The 22,344-nt window shown below is 39.7% G+C and overlaps 1 protein-coding gene across 8 annotated transcripts in view; it reads right to left on the bottom strand.

Annotated features, from left to right (window-relative positions):
* The window catches only part of ACBD5 (acyl-CoA binding domain containing 5), a 58,767-nt gene that overhangs the window by 14,600 nt on the left and 21,823 nt on the right, over positions 1-22,344 (bottom strand). For all 8 annotated transcript variants that reach the window (XM_014465687.2, XM_014465685.2, XM_014465686.2 and 5 more), the window contains 5 exons: positions 16,052-16,186; positions 14,714-14,917; positions 13,606-13,712; positions 5,812-6,079; positions 2,507-2,706 (listed from right to left, as the gene is read on the bottom strand). In XM_014465687.2, the coding sequence (XP_014321173.1) occupies positions 2,507-2,706; positions 5,812-6,079; positions 13,606-13,712; positions 14,714-14,917; positions 16,052-16,186 (914 nt within the window). The remainder of the gene's footprint in view (positions 1-2,506; positions 2,707-5,811; positions 6,080-13,605; positions 13,713-14,713; positions 14,918-16,051; positions 16,187-22,344) is intronic.

Raw genomic sequence — 22,344 nt, 5'->3', positions numbered from 1 at the left:
CCAGCCCACAGGCTCCGATCACCAATGGAGCCTGCCTGCCAACCTCCTGGTCCCTCCCCCTGGCCGGCAGTCCCCGATTGCCTGATTGGGCTGGGACCCCAGGCTGGGACGGGGAACCAACCGGGGGTGGGTGGCGGCAGACGTGGCCCCTTTCCCAGGGCGGCCGAGGGCCAGCTCCCTCCTTGGGGCCAGCAGCCAATCTCCCGGGTCCCTCCCCTCGCCCCTCCCCTGGCCAGCAGTCCCCAATCAGCCTGCTGCCCGTCTGCTGCAGTGGTAGTTGGTTCCTCCCCCCAGCCGGCAGGCCGATCACCTGATTGGGGCCTCCAGCAACCTCCCAGTCCCTCCCCACCGCAGGTAGGTCCTGATCGCCTGATCAGGGCCTGTTCCCGAGAACTGGGGGTGGGTGGCAGCAGACACGGGTGGTTGAGGGAAGGAGGGGGGAGGTGGGGAGGCTGGGAACCTGATCGGCCCTGATTGCCAACCAGGCCTGAGGACGCCACCTATGCAAGAATTTCGTGCATGGGGCCTCTAGTACTTATATAATAAGCACCATAATTTTTTGCTTTAATGATATTTATCCATATATATTGTTAAAGAAAAAACTCAATGATACTTGTCAAAGAGAGAGAAACATTGATTTGTTGTTCTATTTATTTATGCATTTATTGGTTGCTTCTTGTGTATGCTCTGACCAGAGATTAAATCCCAACTTTGGCATATTAGGACAATGCTCTAATCAACTGAGCTAACTGGCCAGGGCTAAAATTTTATTTTTAATATACTTAAAAGAATAAAATATCTAGAGAATTGCCCTGGCTGAGCTATTTATGCAAATTTTCATTCATACAAATGAATTACGCAAAATTTAAGGGGGAAAGTCCTTAATCTGTCAGAATCTTTTTTAAAAAAGACAAGGACTCTATCCGGCCAGTGTGGTACAATTGATTGAGCATCAATCAACCAAGAGGTTGACAGTTTGATTCCTGGTCAGGGCATATGCCCAGGTTGTGGGCTCGATCCTCAGTAGAGGGCATGCAGGAGGCAGCTGATCGATTATTCTCTCTTAGCATTGATGCTTCTATCTCTCTCTCTCCCTCTCCCTTTCTCTCTCAAGTCAATGTAAATGTTTTAAAAAGAAATAATTAAAATGTGAAATAATAATAAATTATCCATGAGTTAAATACTAAGAGCAGACCTGTTAAGTAAGTCCAAATGACTACTCTTAATGTATTACTTTTTGTGACTATTTTTCTGTATCAAGTTTGCCCAGATTCATAAAGTTGCTGTCATATAGTTTCTTTGGAAATACTGAGCTTTCAGTAGAGAGGTAGTCATTAAAACCTGGGTAGGGGCAGCCCTCCTTGGGGCACACACATTTGAATCTCCTTTTCGAGTGAATTTTCTTTCTTTTTCTGTTTTGTTAATCCTCACTAGAGGCTATTTTTTCCATTGATTTTTAGGGAGAGTGGAAGGGAGGGAGAGAGAGATAGAAACATCAAGGAATGAGAAACATCACACTAATCAATGTGTCTCTCTCACATCGATGTTTCTCTGTCTTCTCTCTCTTTCATTCTCTCTAAAAAGATCAATGGAAACATATCCTTGGGTAAGGATTAACAACAACAAAAAGAATCAGTAACTTAACATATCTTTACAGCATTTTTTTAAAAGATTTCATTGTTTTATTGATTTTTAGAGAGGAAAGGAGAGGGAGAGAGAGAGAGCAAAACATCGATGTTAGAACGGAACATTGATGGGCTGCTTCCTGCACATCCCCGGCCAGGGATCAGGAATTGAGCCCACAACCCAGGCAAGTCCCCTGACCTCCTGGTTCATAGATCAATGCTCAACCACTGAGCCACACCAGTCAGGGCTCTACAGCATTTTTAAAAGAGGTCAAGATAGAGGACAATATTTACTACAAAAGAATGAATGACTCTTTAATGATGAACTCTAGGGCATTAGGTATGATCTATTTATTAGTTACTTAAATTAAATTATTTTTAAAGTTCTTATTCTCCTACCACCAAACAACCTATCCTTCCTCCAAAATGGTACTGCTAATTTCACACTAAAATTTTACTATTATTTTAACTGGCATTTAGCTTTTGGGTCAGTTTGAAGTAATATTTTCGAAAGTAGGTCCTATTTATTTATTTTTTAATCATTAAAATACGTTGATTTCTGTAAATCTGATCAATATAGATTATACAGTTTTAAAACATCAACAAGTAGAAGATACACATATTTTATTGATTTTTTACAGAGAGGAAGGGAGAGAGAGAGATAGTTAGAAACATCGATGAGAGAGAAACATCAATCAGCTGCCTCCTACACATCCCCCACCGGGGATGTGCCCGCAACCCAGGTACATGCCCTTGACCGGAATCGAACCTGGGACCTTTCAGTCTGCAGGCCGACGCTCTATCCACTGAGCCAAACCGGCTTCGGCTAGATTATACAGTTTTAAAACATCAACAAGTAGAAGATATACTTGGAAGCTTACCTGCGAAGCTGTTAGTGTTTCCAGTTTATGAAGTCTCTGAAGGACGTTCTGCATGTCCTCCTGCAGTCGCATGAGCACAAGAGCAATCTGCTCATTGAGGCTGCCTCTTGTTCCTCTATCTGAACCCCAGCGTTCCCCATCACCTCCACTTCCCATTTGTCGACCCTTGGTTCCTTCGCTCAAATGTTGCATCCTATGTCCTATTTTAAGAGAGCAAAAGAGGTTAGTTGTAAGTTATTCCTGTAAAGTAGAAATGGTGTGTTTTATTCATTTTCCTATTATTTAAGATCTAACTCTCCTAAGTGGAGTGGGAGCAATCAGGAACTACACAAAATAAATTACTCGGGTCAAAGAATAGATATGTACACTTCTATTTATATTGATATATTCTTAGATTTTTGTTTAAGGTTTTATAATGTACTTAATATACTAGTACATGACTAAATGCATATAAATCACAAATGATATATACATATTCAGGGTGCATTCTCAAAAATTCTTTACTAAAAGTAACAAGATTGGAAATATTTGAAGACTTTCTTTAGAGTATTAAAAACTATATTAAATAGCTATATTTTCCTTTCTGGTCACTGTAAGTCTCTCAAGTGATTTAAAATGCTTTTCTTGGCACTCGCTGGTTTGACTCAGTGGATAGAGCATCGTCTTGTGGACTAAAGTGCTCCAGGTTCAATTCCAGTCAAGGGCACATGCCCGGAGCTGCATGCTTGATCCCCAATAGGGGGCATGCAAGAGGCAGCCGATCAATGATTCTCATTGATGTTTCCATCTCTCTCTCCCTCTCCCTCCTCTCTGAAATCAATAAAAAATATATATTAATAATAATAAAATAAATAGAAACAAAAAATGTTTTAAAAATAATATAAAAATGCTTTTCTTATTATAAATTCCATTACATTTGTATAAATATTAAAATCTCATTACTATAAAAATGTTACTATATATCCATTTATTTTTTTCTATGCATATATTTACAGAATTGGCATTACCCCTTATACATGATTTTGTATCCTACTTTAAAAAAATACTATAAACATTTATAATCATTGAATTTTATTCCAAAAATATTGAAATGGCTGCATAAATTCCCTAGTAAGACATGAAGTAATTTATTCAATCTTATTATCCACTTTTGGATAGTTACGATCAATTCAAATTTTTGCAATTACAAATAACATTGAAATAAACGTCTTTGTATATAAATTCTTGTCTAGATTTCTGCTGATTTTTTTAGGACAGAAAGATTTGAAGAAGAATTACTGGGTCAAGGGTTAACAACTCTGTGGCAGTTCCTCACGAGTGTTGCCAAGCTATTTTTTAGAAAGGCTGAGATGTTCTGTACTGCAATGTATAAAAGTTACCACCATGCTACCCTACCTTTGCAGAAATGAAATACTTTAAGTTTTTACATTTGCTAATATAATGGGTAAGTTTTGCTTGTTGTTTTTTTTTGTTTGTTTTTAATATATTTTATTGATTTTTTTTACAGAGAGGAAGGGAGAGGGATAGAGAGTTAGAAACATCAATGAGAGAGAAACATCGATCAGCTGCCTCCTGCACACTCCCTACTGGGTATGTGCCCGCAACCAAGGTACATGCCCTTGACCGGAATTGAACCTGGGACCCTTGCGTCTGCAGGCCGACGCTGTATCCACTGAGCCAAACTGGCTAGGGCTGCTTGTTTTGTTTTCCACAATAAACCGAAAATTATCTACCTCATTGCCCTTCAGCATCCTGGAACCCTAAAGCAGCAGTATTCACAAAACCATGTCTTAATTTGTTTTATGTAGGTTTTTTTCCAACCAAATTCACGGATAATCCTTTAATGTTTTATGACCTCATAAAATTAAACATGGATTTTCCTTTTATTTTAGGTGTACAACATAATGATTTGGTATTTGTATATATTGCGAAATGATCACCACAATAAGTCTAATTAACATCCGTCACCATATGTAGTTACAGATTTGTTTTCTTGTGATAAGAACTTTTAAGATCTATTCTCTTAGTAATTTTCAAATATATAATATAGAATCACTTAACTATAGTCACATTGTATATTACATCTCCATGACTTATTTATTTTATAACTAAAAGTTTGTACCTTTCAACCACCTTCACCCATTTTGCCCTCTTTCCACCTCTGAGAACCACCCATCTGCAATTTGTTCTCTGTATTTATGAGCTTGTTTTTGTTTGTTTTTTAAATTCCACATAAGTGAGACAACATGGCATTTGTCTTTACATTAATTCTCTTTTTTGACAATACCTATTCATTCCTTACTATGAACAATTATTTACTTTTCTTCCCCATTCAACTCTCTATTACCTCATCACATTCTTCTTCTTTTTTCTTTTTTTTAAAATATATATTTCTTTATGGATTTCAGAGAGGAAGGGAGAAGGAGAGAGAGATAGAAACATCAATGACAAGAGGGAATCACCGATTGGCTGCCTCCTGCACACCCCCCACCGGGGACCAAGCCCACAACCCAGGCATGTGCCCCTAACCGGAATTGAACCTGGGACCCTTCAGTCTGCAGGCCGATACTTTATCCACTGAGCCAAGCCAGCCAGGGCCACATTATTATTCTTAATGCTTACTTTTTTATTGTTAAATATTCTTTTATTTGTTGTAACATTTTATGTATCTGAGTTGTCAACGTGAAATGATATCTTTTGACTTAAGTGAAAAAATGTAAAAAAGACAAAGAATTTTAATTTTTATCAAAAGTAAGTAAAATAAGCATCAGCACAGTTGGAGGAACTGCTAAGTGACTACTCAGGGAGTGAAAGTTGGCTGCCTCAAAAAATTGCATAAAAGATAAAAATATAGAAATGCCCCCTCCCCATATTTTTAGAGAAAACACCACTATGCCTTGTGGAATAGAAGGAGAGAACTAGAAATTTTTAAAAATGGTCAGATGTTATGTACAGATAACTTTTAACATTGCCTTTATAAATTGATAGTTGTAATGTTTTTCCAATCTAGAACCTACCATTTTGCTAATTAGGTTATAAAGACAGGGAAAGGAAAGAAGGAAAGGGAAGGGAAGGGAAGGGAAGGGAAGGGAAGGGAAGGGAAGGGAAGGGAAGGGAAGGGAAGGGAAGAAAGAAGGAAGGAAGGAGGGAGGGAGGGAGGGAGGGAGGGAGGGAGGGAGGGAGGGAGGGAGGGAGGGAGGAATGAAAGAAAGAAAGAAAGAAAGAAAGAAAGAAAGAAAGAAAGAAAGAAAGAAAGAAAGAAAGAAAGAAAGAAAGAAAGAAAGAAAGAAAGAAAGAATACACACCTCTCCCTCTTCTGACGTTAGAGAATTCCTCATTTTCTCCACCCCGTTTCTCAGGGTGTGGCGCTCCACTGTTACTTCTGCCATCTTCTCCTCCATGCTTTACTTCACCTTTTCCTTCGACTGCTGCCACCTGCATCTCCCCAATGTTGCCATTTCCAGGAGAAATTTGAACATCTTCAGGAAAACCAGAATTTTCCAAGGGCTTAGTGGGATCACCACCCAAGTAATATCGATATGGTCCATTGTTTGATGTAAAGCTATCTAAAGACTACAAATTTAAAACAAGACTTAATTAAAAAGCTACAAACACAAATTATATACCACAAAGTTTTCTCGTTAATAGATCACTGTTTTTATAAAAAAAAATTTCATGCTATTATGAAAGTATTATTTTTATTTAAAATTCTTCAATTCATATTCTGCCTCCTATATGTAGGGAAAAAATGGGATAGAAATGAATCATCCATGAACAAAGAATTGAGAAATTATGGCAATAAATTGTTCTCATGAGTTACTCATTCATCCAAGAAACATTTAAATGTCCACTTTAGCCTAGTTACTATGCTAAACTGTAAGGATAAATATGAAAAAAAGAGAATCTCTGCAAGAGGCTTCTACTCTTAGCAAAAGAGAGAATATTATTAAAACACAGTTTGATAAGTATAATGAAAATGATATACAAAGGCTGTTATAGGAGCTCATACTGGGCTTGGTCAGGACAGCCTTCCTGGAAGAAATGATATGAACTAAAACTTGAAGAACAACATAGGGAAGAGGTGGCCACGTAAAGATGGAGGTCCCAAGTCAGGGAGCCCTTGGGGCCAGGAGAGCTAGATGAAGCACGGAACAGATTGTCCCCTGGAGCCTTCAGAGGAGCACAGCTCTGCTGATAACTTGATTTCAGATTTCTAGCCTCCCTATACTTCTAGAACTATGAGATAATAAATTTCTTTTGTTTTTTGTAAAAAAAACACCCCACAAAACTTTAAGAACAGATGAGTATAAGCCAATTCCAAAGTGTGGTAATGGTGGTAATGATGACAGCATGTACCAATAACATAGTAGTGGGATAGAGGATGACTTGAGAACGTTTGAGATTACAGAATCTATAGGACTTGAAGACTGAATGTGGGGAGTAAGGGAAAGGAAAAGACTACATGATTTGTGAAACCCATCAAAAGAAATATAGAGGATAAGGAGATTCAGGGGACAAAAAGAGACAATGGTGTGGTTATGGATAAGTAAAAAAATTGAGATTCCTAAGCAAGATGTCTTATAGGGCAGTTAGAATTCAGAAGAGAGATATAGCTTGGAGATATCACTTTGAGAGTATTTAGCATGTAATTGATGGTTAAAACCAAGGTAGTAATAATTAGGAATAAATGCCTGAAGAACACCAAATTTAAGAGGTCAACAAGAGGAAGAAAAACTCACAAAGGAAGGTTAGAAAGGACCTTAGAAATATAAAAAGAAGCTCTTAAAAAATGGTGCAATGGAAGCCAAGGAAACATTTTCAAGGACAAAGTAGCTAATATTGTTTAATGATATTCAAGTGAGATGGGAAATGTAAAGCATCCATTCAAATTAGCATCAAACAAACAAACAAACAAAAATTAGCAACAAAGGCATGATGATACATATCTGAAGAGAATCAATATCATGAATGAACACAACCAACAGAAAGCCTGACTATAAAGGGGAGGAGGGAGATAAGACAATATTTAGAAGGCATCAGAAGGTTCAGAGAGTCTTTTATTTTAAAGATAGAAGAAGTATAATAGCTTGAGAAAAAAAAAGAACCAGAAGAGGGACATTGGTTGGGAATAGTCTGGAAGGTATAAAAAATGAAGGTTCCCAAAGAGGTGAGAGAAAATATAATACATTTTAGAGAAATTGGCTTGAGGTGGGAAGGAGACAAAGACTGAATGGGTGTAGCTTAGAGTCAGTAAGTCAAAGACGTAAGTGTCCAGGCGTGAAGTTGGAGTAACAACCTAAGAGCTTCTATCTTCTCAGTGCAGCAGAAAACAAATTTACTTTATGAAAGCAAGGAAAAGGTGAAATGGGACTAATAAATATCAATCCCCTACCCACACCTCCCATTCTGGTAGAACTCTAGCTCCTTATGCTTTTTTTTTTTAAATATATTTTATTGACTTTTTACAGAGAGGAAGGGAGAGAGATAGAGTTAGAAACATCGATGAGAGAGAAACATCGATCAGCTGCCTCCTGCACATCTCCTACTGTGGATGTGCCCGCAACCAAGGTACATGCCCTTGACTGGAATCGAACCTGGGACCTTTCAGTCCACAGGCTGACGCTCTATCCACTGAGCCAAACCGGTTTCGGCTCCTTATGCTTTAGGTGCTACTCAAAGTGTGGTCTGCAGACCTGGAGCATTAGCATCAACTGAAAGCTGATTAGAAATGTAAATTCGTGGGTCCCATCCCAGACCTATGAAATGAGAAAACCTGGGGTTCAGGCCCAAGCATCTGTACTATCACAAGCTCCCCATTAAAATTTGAAAAGTACTGCTTAATAGATAAGGAGAATGTGTAAAAGAAAGGGGAAAGAAAAAAATCTAAAATGTTTCTCTCTCTTATACTCTTATCTTAGAAATCTAACTCACCTGATAAAATTGCAAATGTTCTACTGGTATGCATTGGTATTCTGGTTTGAAATATCAGAAATATAGATATGTATATTCATTTATTTATTTTTATTTGTTTATTTATATATATAATATTTCATATCTTCAAATATCAATTTCAGTTTCAGAACAGTACTTCCAAACCATTATCTATTCCATTAAGTGGTTATTCTAGAACAGCGGTTCTCAATCTGTGGGTCGCGAACCCTTTGGCGGTCGAACGACCCTTTCACAGGGGTCGCCTAAGACCATCCTGCATATCAGATATTTACATTACGATTCATAACAGTGGCAAAATTACAGTTATGAAGTAGCAACGAAAATAATTTTATGGTTGGGTCACAACATGAGGAACTGTATTTAAAGGGCCAGAAGGTTGAGAACCACTGTTCTAGAACATGGTTTGTTTTCAGCTTCTGTAAAGTAGTAACTGCTAATAATTTGCTCTTTTAAAGTCTCAACCTTTGCTCTTGCTGGTTTGGCTCAGTGGATAGAGAATCAGCCTGCGGACTGAAAGGTCCCGGGTTTGATTCCGGTCAAGGGCACATACCCAGGTTGCAGGCTTGATCCCCAGTAGGTGGTGTGCAGGAGACAGCCGATCAATGATTCTCATCATTGATGTTTCTATCTCTCTCTCCCTCTCCCTTCCTCTCTGAAATCAATAAAAATATATATATGTTTTAAAAAGAATGAGCTTAGCCCTGACCCGTGTTGCTTAGTGGTTACAATGTCAGCCTGTGCACCAAAGAGTCACTGATTCGATTCCCAGTCAAGGGCATGTAACTAGGTTGCAGATTCCATTCCCAGCCCTGGTCAGGGCACATGCGGTAGGCACCCAATTGATGTCTCTCACATCGATGTTTCTCTGTCTCTGTCTCTGTCTCTCTTTCCCCTCTTACCTCCCTTCCACTCTCTCTCTAAAGATTAATGGAAAAAAAATCTTCAGATGAGGATTAACAAAAACAAATGAACAAACAAACAAAAGAGAATGAGTTTAAATTAAAAATAGATCAGATAATAAAAAAGATTTTAATTATACTAGCAGATTGACTAATACCTCAATGGATAAAAAATAGATAAAGCTTGAGGACAAAATAAATAATGACTCTTCATGTTATTCTAGAAGTCATAAGAAAGTACAGTAAGCCCTAACAGGTTTGGCTCAGTGGATAGAGCGTCAGCCTGCGGACTCAAGGGTCCCAGGTTCGATTCCGGGCAAGGGCACGTACCTTGGTTGCGGGCACATCCCCAGCAGGGAGTGTGCAGGAGGCAGCTGATCGATGTTTCTCTCTCATCGATGTTTCTAACTCTCTATTCCTCTCCCTTCCTCTCTGTAAAAAATCAATAAAACATATTTAAAAGAAAGTACAGTAAAAGTAACTCATTATAAAGTGATAACTGAACTACAGAGCAATAATAATGATGGTGTAATTGTACATAGAATATAAGTGAATTCAATGTTCTCGTGGAAGAAGGAAAAAAAGGAAAGAAAACTATTACAGAAGCAACATGAGAAACAAACATTCTACAGACTATAATCTTATTTTTAAACTTTTTATTATGGAAAATTTCAAACATACTAGAGTACCAATCACTGTTTCAACAATTATCACTTCAAGGCCACTCTTTTTTTTTTTTAAATATATTTCTTTATTGATTTAAGAGAGGAAGGGAGAGGGAGGAAGAGAGAGAAACATCAATGATGAGAGAGAATCATTGATTGGCTGCCTTCTGCACAGCCCCTACTGGGGATCAAGCCTGCAATCCGGGCATGTGCCCTTGGCTGGAATCGAACCCGGTACCTTTCAGTCCACAGGCCAACGCTCTATCCATTGAGCCAAACCTGCTAGAGCCAGGGCTACTCTTGTTTTATTTTTACCTATGACTCCCATGCTCATCCCCAGTGAATTATTCTGAAACAAATCCTAAATATTATCAGACTAAATGCTTTATTGCAACATGATAAATACAATAAGTATACAAAATTTTAAAAAATATAATTTACTCTTGTTATGTATATTGGGATAGGAACATGCTTAATTGCTACACTCAAGAGGAAATTATAAATTTTTTAGAAGTACTTTGTAAGTGGAAAATAATAAGAAAAAGAAAATGTTCAAATCATAATAAGCAAAAAATAAATGTGGTATTAGTTGTTCACAAATAGAACTTGGAAAAACAACTTGATTCTTAAGGATTCCAAAATTGATCATAGAAATTACATATATTTTTTAAAGTACCCACCTAAAAAATTAGGTGACAACTTATAATTAATCTACTCTTAGTGAGGATGGGTGATGTGGTAGGGCTGCATCTTATCTAAGAAGGTTCCCTTCAAGAACGGACATTTGCATTAAGGTTTAAAGGATGTGAAGGAGTAAACTCTGTGTATGCGGCAATGAATGGTGGATTATATTCAAGCAAAATGAATGCAAAGATGCTGGTGCTGGAAGAAAGAAGGGGAGATGGGTTGGCATATTAGAGCAGGGATGGGGAACCTTTTCCTGCCAAAGGCCACTTGGATATTTATAACATCATTCGCAGGCCATACAAAATAGCAACTTAAAAAAAGCCTGCTATATTTGGTTAAATACTTAAATAAGTCACTCCTAATGCCTTGGCAGGGCCAGACCAAATGATTTTGCGGGCCTTATTAGAGGAACAGAGGGAAGGCTAGGGTAGGTATGAGCAAAGCCCAAACATGAGAGTGATGTGAACAGAGACCAAAAAGTTAAGTAGGAGCCAGATCAGGCAGAGCTCCATGAAGGAGTTTAGTCTATCAACTGACTTATAGAGAAAACTAGAGGCCTGGCGCACGGATTCATGCACCAGTGGGGTTCCTTGGCCTGGCCTGCGGAGATTGGGCCAAAACTGGCTCTCCCGACATCCTCCAAGGGTTCCCGGATTGCAAGATGGCGCAGGCCAGGCCGAAGGACCCCAACAGTACACAATCGGGGCTGGGGAGGGACCACAGGAGGGCTCCAGGGTGTGCCCAGCCCGTCTCGCCCAGTCCCAGTCAGCCGGACCCCAGCAGCCAGCTAACCTACCGGTTGGAGCATCTGCCCCCTGGTGGTCAGTGTGCATCATAGCGACTGGTTGAACGGTCAAACGAATGGTAGGACACTTAACATACTAGGCTTTTATTAAATAGAATAGGAGCAAACCTAGAATCTAGTAATCAAATATTTACTGATTAATCTCATATAGTTCTTTATCACCAAACTTCCCCAATGAAATCTTTTTAAAAAGAAAAAAGTAGCCATAGCTGGTTTGGCTCAGTGAATACAGCGTCAGCCTGCAGACTGAAGGATCCCAGGTTCGATTCTGGTCAAGGGCACATGCCCAGGTTGCAGGCTCAATCTCCAGTAGGGGGCATGCAGGAGGCAGCTGATGGATGATTCTCTCTCATCATTAATGTTTCTATTTATCTCTCCCATTCCCTTTCTCTCTGAAATCAATAAAAATATTTAAAAAAATAAAAGAAAGAAAGAAAAAAGTAGCCTGGCCAGAGTGGCTCAGTTAGTTGAGCATTGTCCCGTGCACCAAAAGGTTGCCGGTTCAATTCCTAATCAGACATATACCAGGGTTTCAGGTTTGATCCTTGGTAGGGGAGGCAATGGATTGATGTTTCCCTCTCTCTCTCTTTCTCTCAAAATCAATAAAAATATATTTTTTTAATTTTTTGAGAAAGTTAAGAGGTAAATTTAGATGCATTATAACCTTTTTAAAAAAATATATTTTATTGATTTTTTTACAGAGAGGAAGGGAGAGGGATGGAGAGATAGAAACATCGATAGGAGAGAAACATCGATCAGCTGCCTCTTGCACACCTCCTACTGGGGAAGTGCCCACAACCAAGGTACATGCCCTTGCCCGGAATCGAATCCAGACCTTTCAGTCCACAGGCTGATGCTCTATCCACTGAGCCAAACCGGTTAGGGCACATTATAACATTTTTAAAAAGGGGAAACATAAAGAGAAAAAGTTAAAATCATTACTTCAGGGAGGCAAAAGAGAAATAATTTTCTATAAGGCACCCTGAACTTTTAGAACAAGGGAAGGGAAATAGTGGTAGGATTCAAAACCACCAAACATAAATACAGCTGTCAAAGCTGCTAGTCATTAACAGAAAAAGTTGTCAAAGAGGGGGGAAAAAAAACCATGTAGTTTTGCCCTGGCCAGGCAGCTCAGTTAGTTGGAACATCGTCCCGATACGCCAAGATTGCAATCCATAGATAGGGCACATACAAGAATCAACCATGAATGCATAAATAAGTGGAATAACAAATCCATGTCTCTCTCTCTCTCAAATCAATAAAAAATTGTTTTAATTCATGTAGTTTTAATAATATTTAAGTGATAGCTTCTAATACTAAATCTTAACTAAAATTTGAAAAGAATTTCAACTCAAACTTTCAGTTCAACATATTAAAGTCAATGTCAAGTACAGATTTGTTTCAAAATTATTTGATTTTCTTAAATGTTAATCAATGTTTCAAACATAGGGACTAGCATAAGTTTACTGTCTGCCTACCCATCCTACCTCTCAGAATATTTACAAATATTATAAAATATAATAGTTAAATTATTTTGAATATTCAGGAATTTAATATATTTTCTAATTCACAAAAGAAAATTTAAAATAGAAATGTTTAAACATTTTAGAGGTAAGTTTTCAAAATGATGAACAGCATGTACATCTGGTATTAACGGAAGTTATGCAGCAAGCCTGGCTGACATAGCTCAGTGGTTGAGTATCAACCCATGAATCAGGAGGTCACTGTTTGATTCCCGGTCAGGGCACATGTCTAGGTTGCGGGCTCGATCCCCAGTGTGGGGCATGCAGAAGGCAGCCGATCTATGATTCTTTCTCATCAATAATGTTTCTATGTCTCTCTCCCTCTCCTTTCCTCTCTGAAATAAATAAAAAATATATATATTTAAAAACAAAAAGAAGTTATGCATCAAATTCTGATATACCACTTTGAAAACTTGCCAATCAAAAAAATGTCATTTTTCACTAATAATGGGGTGGTGAGGGTCTGGGGCAGAGGGCAGGGGTGGGTTGTAGGGGATTAATGGGGGGAAAATGGGGACGTATGTAATATTTTCAACAATAAAGAATTTTTTTTAAATGTCATTTTTACCTCTTCCTGGCCAAGTTGTTCCATGGAATCACAGTAAACTTCACTGTCTGAATCACTTGTCAAATGCTGAATTCCTGAAACATCTTCAACATGATCATCATTTATATCTAAAGATGAAAAAATGCCCAGATAAAATAATTATTCTCTAACTGAAGAAAAAATGCATTTATCCTATTTTCAAAATTGATTAGCTCTATATTATTTTCATACTGGGAGACAAATTTGATTTACCAAGCCACACTTTTTTTTCTTTTAACTTACCAAAACATTACATTTAGTTGATAATTTTTATATGAAAAGATATCAAAGTATTTTACAATGGAATTATACAAAGATACTGCCCAGATCAAACCTTATAGAACTCATTAACCTTATAAGGGAAAACTGAATAGCAGCTAGGAAGCCTAAAGTTAGATGACTATTGCAAGTTTGATTGTACCATTTAGAAATTATATTTCTTAGTTACTTGGCTGAATTGCAATAATGTTAATAATTCACCATATATATATTATAGGCTCACCCCTACAGCCCTAAAATATGAAAAGAGTATAGCTTACCTTGCTGATTGAGGATAAAGGTATCCTATAATCAGAGTTTTAAGTTAAAAGAAACATCAGGAATAAGAGTAAAAATTTTAAAATTTGCCCTGCCCAGTGTGGCTTGGTTGGAGCGTCATCCCATACACCAAGAGGCTGTGGGTTTGATTCCTGGTCAGGGCACATACCCAGGTTGTGGGTTCGATACCCGATTGGGCAGTGTACAGGAGGCAACCGTTCCATGTTCTTCTCTGACATCAATGTCTGTCTGTCTGTCTCTCTCTCTCCCCCTCTCCCCCTTTCTGTCTCTCTTTCAAATCAATTGAAAAAAATTTCAAATTTTTATTTTAAAATGCTATATAAAAACAAATTAAAAATCTCAATGAAAAACATAAAAACCCTGGTCCTAATTCACTGTCTTTCAAAGATATAAACCCTTATAATGTAAATAAACCCTTATATACTATTGAATAAGAGATTTTAAATTCTAAATTGCTCCTAATATCTTGAAATTATTAAAAGAATACCTTATTCATAGGAAACAGACTCAACAAATAAATATGGGAGAATACCTTGGTGAATGCAGACAGCAGGTTTTCCAGTTTGCTCCAAGTTTTGATCTGCAGGTTTTACTTCTTCAGTGCTTCTGCCACTCGGGGAAGAACTGGCATGGATATCATTCTGTACATCCTGAACAAAGCTGTCTTTATCATAGCCATTAGTGACAATGATTTCCAAATTCTTATGCTCTGTGGATTTCTTCATCATTTTCTTATCTTTTATGTGAAATTGGAGAGATTCATAAAAGTTCACATTAGGTCAACTTCTGCATACTCTGTTCTGATATCAACCTACCCATATCCCTTTGAAGGGTTTCCTACTAGGAGCAGAGAGATGGGGTGCTCCTAGAAAAGGGGTGTTTTATATGCTAAGAACTCACACAAACTGTATTGGTTTCAAAACTGTTTCAGTTCACTGTAAATGTCCCAGAACCTCCTTTGAGAGATAATCTCTCAAGGTCTTCACACTCTCTCAGGAAAAGCAAATTGTTCTATGAGACCCAGCAGTACAAAGGGGTACATAGAGCAAATAAAGAGATCCTTCAAAGAAAGTATTACTTGTCTTGTCTTAATGGAACCAGAAGGCAAACTTAAACTGGGCATTTGTTTTAGTGTCTTTCTGCCTCCTTTCTAAAACAATCTTCCCAAGAATCACTGGTACTCTTACTAACAAGGATCCTCTAATTCAGGGCCCCATGATTCCAATCTTCCCTCTTTGTCAAAACTTCTACCTGGCCCTGGCCATGTGGCTCAGTTGGTTGGAGAGTCAGCCTGTGCACTGAAAAGTTACCAGTTCAATTCCTGGTCAGAGCATATACCTAGATTGTGGGATCAATACCTGGCAAGTATAGGAGGCAACATATCGATGTTTTTCTCATACATCAATGTTCCTCTCTCTCCTTCTCTCTTCCTTCGCCTCTTTTGAAAAAAAAAATCAGTAAAGAACCATATCCTTGGGTTAAAAAACAAACAAAAAACCTTTTGCTTGAATCCTATTCTCTTGATTCCACTCTATTCTTGACAAGATATTCAGAGTATGATTATCTCCTCTCCTTGATAACACATGCATATTCATATTGGAAACAATACACTAAAGGAATATATTTCTAATGCAGCATTTCAGGTATCACATTGGGAAGAGTGGCCTATTCCTGTTAGCCTTCAATGGACATCTGTTCCACCTATGCATAAGCCTGGCTGTTTCTATAGCCCTTTTGGAACACAAAAACCTGGTTATAGGGTCAATAACTCACATCCCACCACTTCCTACAATGCCAAATCAGCCCAAGCCTCTCCATATCCTTTTATCTTATTTAATGTAAAATTATTATCCCACCATCCAAAGATTACCATTATCACTTTGTTCTGCTCCTTTCACTTCTTCTTGGGCCTCTTCTTCCTCAGACTCAGCTCCACTATCACTGCTTTCAGCTTTACCATTAACAGTTTTGGCATTTGGAGGAGAAGTTAGAACATTACCAAGATCTAAAATATAAAAATGACCATTTAATCTCTAATCATAGAAACATACAATAATGCTGTGATCCTATATAATAAAAGGCTAATATGCAAATCGACCGAACGGAGGAACGACTGGTTGCTATGATGCACACTGACTACCAGGGGGCAGATGCTCAACGTAGCAGCTGCCCCCTGGTGGTCAGTGCGCTCCCACAGGGGAGCACTGCTCAGCCAGAAGCCAGGCTCATGGCTGGCAAGTGCAGCAGCAGTGGCGGGAGCCTCTCCTGCCTCCACGGCACTGCTAAGGACCCCTCAGGGGTCCCAGACTGCGAGAGGGTGCAGGCCGGGGTGAGGGACCCTCTCCCCCTGTGCACAAATGTCATGCATTGGGCCTCTAGTTTACAAATAATAGAATAATTCTGAAGTAAACAGGTTCTGATATATAATTATAGTATTCTTTTCTTTGTTTTTTTAAGATTTCAGAGAGGAAGGGAGAGAGAACAAAAGAGAAACATCAATGATGAGAGAGAATCACTGATCAGTTGCCTTCTCTCTGCCCCCAACTAGGGATGGAGCCTGCAACCTGGGCATGTGCCCTGACCAGGAATCGAACCGTGACTTCTTGGTCTATAGGTTGATGTTCAACCACTGAGCCATGTCAGCCAGGCAGTATTCTTCTCTTTGACTATAAATATTACATATATTACATAAATAAATCCCTTCAATTATCAGTTTATAATAAAATGATAAAACAATATTAAAACCTTTCTGAACAAGGTGAGGATAGTTATTTATTTATTTATTTTTAAATATATTCTATTGACTTTTTACAGAGAGGAAGGGAGAGAGATAGAGAGCTAAAAACATCGATGAGAGAGAAACATTGACCAGCTGCCTCCTGCACACCCCCCACTGGGGATGTGCCCGCAACCAACGTACATGCCCTTGACTGGAATCGAACCCAGGACCCTTCAGTCCCCAGGCCGACGCTCTATCCACTGAGCCAAACCGGTTTCGGCAGGGGATAAGTTATTTTTAAGTTAACATCAATCAAAATAGTAAAGCTAGAGATGAATGATCTCCTTTATACATGGTAAATGAAGACAGTTGCTATATACTAGCATATTTAAAACATAAGTATATTATTTTTGGTCCTAATAGCAATCATATTGTAGTTGGACTACATTAAAAAAAATTTCCTTTTATTACTTTTAGGGCTTCAGGTGCACAACTTTTCTTTTTCTTTTGTACAACTTATATCTTTATAAACTTAAAAAAAAAAAAGTATCAGCCCAGCTAGCATGGCTCAATGGTTGAGTGTCGACCTATGGACCAGGAGGTCACAGTTTGATTCCTGGTTAGGGCACATGCCTGGGTTGTAGGTTCCATCCTGAGTTGGGGGCGTGCAAAAAACAGCCAATCAATGTTCCTCTCTGATCATTGATGTTTCTCGCTCTCTCTCTCTCTCTCTCTCTCTCTCCCACTTCCTCTGTGAGATCAATAAAAAATTTTTATAGTATCAGTTAATGTGATCAATCGTTTAAAAAGGTATATAGTCCTATTGCCCAAACTCATACTATGAGAGTGAATACATCAGAGCTTCTCAAATGTTAATATGTACAGTAATCTCCTAAGATCTAGTTAAAATGCAGATTCTGAATCAGTAAATGTGGGCTGATCTAAGATTCTGCATTTCCATAAAGCTCCCATGTGATACCAATGCTGTTGGTTACTGGACCTCATTTTGAGATACAGGGAATTACATTCTCATCAACTCTTTAAGCTACTAAAGACCTCTTAAGTACCTACTGGTCAAAAATAGTGGTCTTTCTCCATAAACTTTTGGGCTTTATTTTCACTTATATATATGCACTTTGGATGATTCCCTGCATCATAAATAACATATTAAATTTCAAAATCTTTATACATCTTAAATAGTCAGACCTATATTCTTTTTTAAAATTTTTATTGAGTTTATTGGGGTGACATCAGTTAATAAAATTATGTATGTTTCAGGTGCACAATTCCATAATACATCATCTGGATATTATATTGTGTGTTCAACACCCAAAGTCAACTCTCCTTCCATCACCACTTATCCCCTCCTTTACCCTCTTCTACCTTCCCTCACTCCCTTTCTCTCTGGTAATCACCATACCTTTGTCTGTGTGTAAGGGTTTTTTCTTTTGGTTTGGATTTTTGCTTAATCCCGTCACCTTTCCAGCCATCCTCCCAATGACCCTCCCCTCTAACAGCTGACAGTCTGTGTTCTGAATCTGATTCTCTTTTTTTCTTTTTCTTTTTTTAATCCTCATCCAAGGATATTTTTTTCATTGATTTTTTAAAAATATATTTTATTGATTTTTTACAGAGAGGAAGGGAGAGGGATAGAGAGTTAGAAACATCGATGAGAGAGAAACATCTATCAGCTGCCTTCTACACACCTCCTACTGGGGATGTGCCCACAACCAAGGTACATGCCCTTGACTGGAATCGAACCTGGGACTTTTCAGTCTACAGGCCGACGCTCTATCCACTGAGCCAAACCGGTTAGGGTTCCATTGACTTTTTTAGAGAGAATGGAAGGGAGGGAGAGGAGGGGAAGGGAGAGAGAGAAACATCGATGTGAGAGAGACACAGCAATTGGTTGCCTTCTGCTCTAGCTCCGACCGGGGCCAGGGATTGAACCTGCAACTGAGGTACATGCCCTTGGCCGGAAATCAAACCCAAGACCCTTCAGTCCCCAGGCCGAAGCTCTATCCACTGAAGAACCAGCCAAGGCTGATTTTATTTTGTTCATTAGATTCCACATATAAGTAAAATCATATCATACTTGTCTTTCTCTGACTGTTTTGTTTCACTTAGCATAATACTCTCTAGGTCCATCCATGCTGTCAGGAAAGGTAAAATATACTTCTTTTTCACAACCAAGCAGTATTCCATTGTGTAAATGTACCACAGCCTTTTTATCTACTCATCTACTAATGGGCACTTGGGCTGCTTCCAAATCTTGGCTATTATAAATAACGCTGTTGGTGTATATATTCTTTGGAATCAGTGTTTTGGATTTCTTCTGATATAATCCCAGAAGTGGAGTTGTTGGGTTCAGACCTATATTCTTATTTAAGTCTACCTAATTAATGAAACTAAAGATTTAAAATTCAAATCTATCATAGGCATTGTGTTCTAGTCTCACTTAGAAAATCATAGTAGCAGCATAGTTCTTGAACCTCCCTTATTCTCCCAACAACCAAAAAAGCAAGAAAAACAACAGCAAAAAGAAAAATACCAAAAGGTTAGAGCATCGTCCTGATATGCCAAGGTTGCAGGTTAGATCCCTGATCAGGGCATATACAAGAATCAACCAATGAATACCTAAATATGTGGAACAGCAAATCGATGTTTCTCTCCCTACATCTCTCTAAAACTCAACTTTAAAAAACACCCCAAATCCCCATCAAATGAATGACTGTCAAACACTATTTGATAGCAGCAAAAACAACATTACAACAGTCCTATAATGTAAGTTGTAGAAAGCAGAGAATTACTAGTGAGCCTTATTCCAAAACCCCAAAATCAATTAATGTAGCATACCACATTAACAGACTAAAGGACAAAAGCCACATTATTATGGCAGCAGATGCAGAAAAAACATTTGACAAAATCCAACCTTCTTTCAAGATAATAATGCTGAAGAAATTAACAATATAAGAGAATTTCCTCAATCTGACAAAAAGCATCTATGAAAACTCACAACTAGCATTCATACTTAACATAAAAAGACTGAATTTTGTGGCCCCCAAATAAGGAGCACCACAAAGATGTCTGCTTTTATTATTTCTATTTAATATTGTAGAAGTTCTAGCCAGGGCAGTTAGACAAGGAAAAAAAAGATACAGAGCATTCAGATTGGAAAGAAAGAGGTAGAATAACCTCTTTTTTTGCAGTTAACTTGCTATTCCATATAGAAAATCCTAAGAAATCAACAAGAAACTATTAGAACTAATAAATAGTTTGGTGATGTTGAAGATACAAGGTCAATATACAAAAATCAATTATTGTTCTGTATGTCTATAACCTAACAATAAACTATCCAAAAATAAAATTAGAAAATGATTCAAATTACAAAAGCCCCAAGAGTAAAATACTTAAGAACACATTTGACAAAAGAAAGTGTAAGAAAGAATTATACACCTCAAATGACAAAACAGTGTATAAGAAAGTGTTGTAAGAATTTAAAGATCTAAATAAGTGAATTAGAAGGCAATATTGTTGTGATGACAATACTTCCCAAAGTGATCTATAATTCACTGCAATCCCTATCAAAATCTCAGCTGGCACTTTTAGCAAAAATTGACAAACCGATTCTAAAATTCATCTGGAAATGCAAGGGATCCAGAATAGTCAGAACAATCTTGAAAAAGAACAAAGTTGGACAGCTCAAACTTTCTAATTTCAAAATTTATTATCTATATATATAAAAGCCTAATATGCTAAGTGTCTGACTATTCGACCAGTAGCTATGATGTGCACTGACCACCAGGGGGCAGATGCTCAATGCACAGGCATGGAAACATGGAAGAGACTGATGAATCTCAGAGGGAAGAGGGGTGGGGGGAGGGTGGGAAGAGATTAACCAAAGAGCTTATATATATACTAGAGGCCCAGTGCACGAATTCGTGCACCAGTGGGGCCCCTCGGCCTGGCCTGCAGGATCGGGGCAAAACAGGCTCTCGGACATCCCCCGAGGGGTTCCGGATTGCGAGAGTGTGCAGGCCAGGCCGAGGGACCCCACCAGTGCACAATTGGGCCAGGTAGAGATGCGGGAGGTTGGCCAGCCAGGGAGGGACCGCGGGAGGGCTCCAGGGAGTGTCCAGCCATCTCTCTCAGTCCCAATCGGCCAGATCCCTGCAGCAAGCTAACCTACTTGTTGGACTGTCTGCCCCCTGGTGGCCAGTGCACGTCATAGCGAGTGGTTGAGCGGCCTTAGCATATCATTAGCATATTATGCTTTGATTGGTTGAACAGATGACCAGACACTTAGCATATTAGGCTTTTATTATATAGGATACTAGGGGCCCAGTGCATGAATTCGTGCACCTTGAAAGGTACTGTGGGCCATGAGGCTGCAGTGGGCACAGAGGCGGGTCTCGGCCCATCCTCTGCGCCCCCACCCAGCCCCTTCCACCACAGCCTCCAGTCCTCTCTCTGCTAGCAGCCCGCTGCCGCCGCTCCCACATGCTGATGGCGCCAGTCCCACTCACACCCGCTGACAGCGTGAGGCGAATGGGGCCGGTGCCAGCAGTGGGTGCAAGCGGGGCAGGCGCCCTCAGCAGATGCAAACGGCAGCTGCTGCCCTGATCACCCCTTAGGAGCAGGGGGAGGTAGAGAAGCCCTCAGGGGCGATTGAGGCCAGCAGGGCCGCTCGCACTCGCTGATGGCACCGAGCAATCGGGACCAGTGCCAGGCACCAGCAGCAGGTGAGAGTGGCGGCTCCAGCGCCAGCTGCAGATGCAAGTAGGGCTGGTGCTGGCAGTGGATGCAAGCGGGGCCGTCACTGGCAGCGGGTGCAAGAGGTAGCTGCCAGCCCAAATTGCCCCTCAGGAACAGGGGGAGGTGGAGAAGCTCTGAGGGGCGATCAGGGCCAGCAATGGCTGCTCGCACCCACTGGCAGCGCCAAGTGATTGGGTCCTGTGCCAGGTGCAAGCAGTGGGTGCAAGCGGGGCTGGCGCCAGCACCAGGTGTGAGCGCCAGGCTGGACCGCAGCACGCATGAGCAAAGAAATTTCAGTAACCACCAGAGGCTTGCCCTGATGACAGCGACCAGCACCCCTGCTCACCTGCTCTACTGTCGTTCTGCTGCAGCGGACACCCACCATGTTCTGCGCTCTGCCACCTGCTGCCAACGCCAGTCATGTTCTGTGAGCACCCCCTAGTGGTCAGGGCACGTCATAGAAACTGGTTGTTTGGTTGTTCCGCCGTTCGGTTTATTTGCACATTAGGGTTTTATATAGATAGACTAGAGGCCTGGTGCACCGTGCACTGCCGGGGTCCCTCGGGCTGGCCTGTGGGGACCGGGCTTCAACCAGCAGTCCGACATCCCCCAAGGGGTCCCAGATTGCAAGAGGGCACAGGCCAGGCCAAGGAACCCCACCAGTGCACAAATCTGTGCACCAGGCTTCT

The sequence above is a fragment of the Myotis lucifugus genome, unplaced genomic scaffold (genome assembly GCF_000147115.1).
Source record: "Myotis lucifugus unplaced genomic scaffold, Myoluc2.0 scaffold_306, whole genome shotgun sequence".
NCBI classification, from domain to species: domain Eukaryota; kingdom Metazoa; phylum Chordata; class Mammalia; order Chiroptera; family Vespertilionidae; genus Myotis; species Myotis lucifugus.
This window is presented reverse-complemented; position numbering and strand designations above follow the sequence as displayed.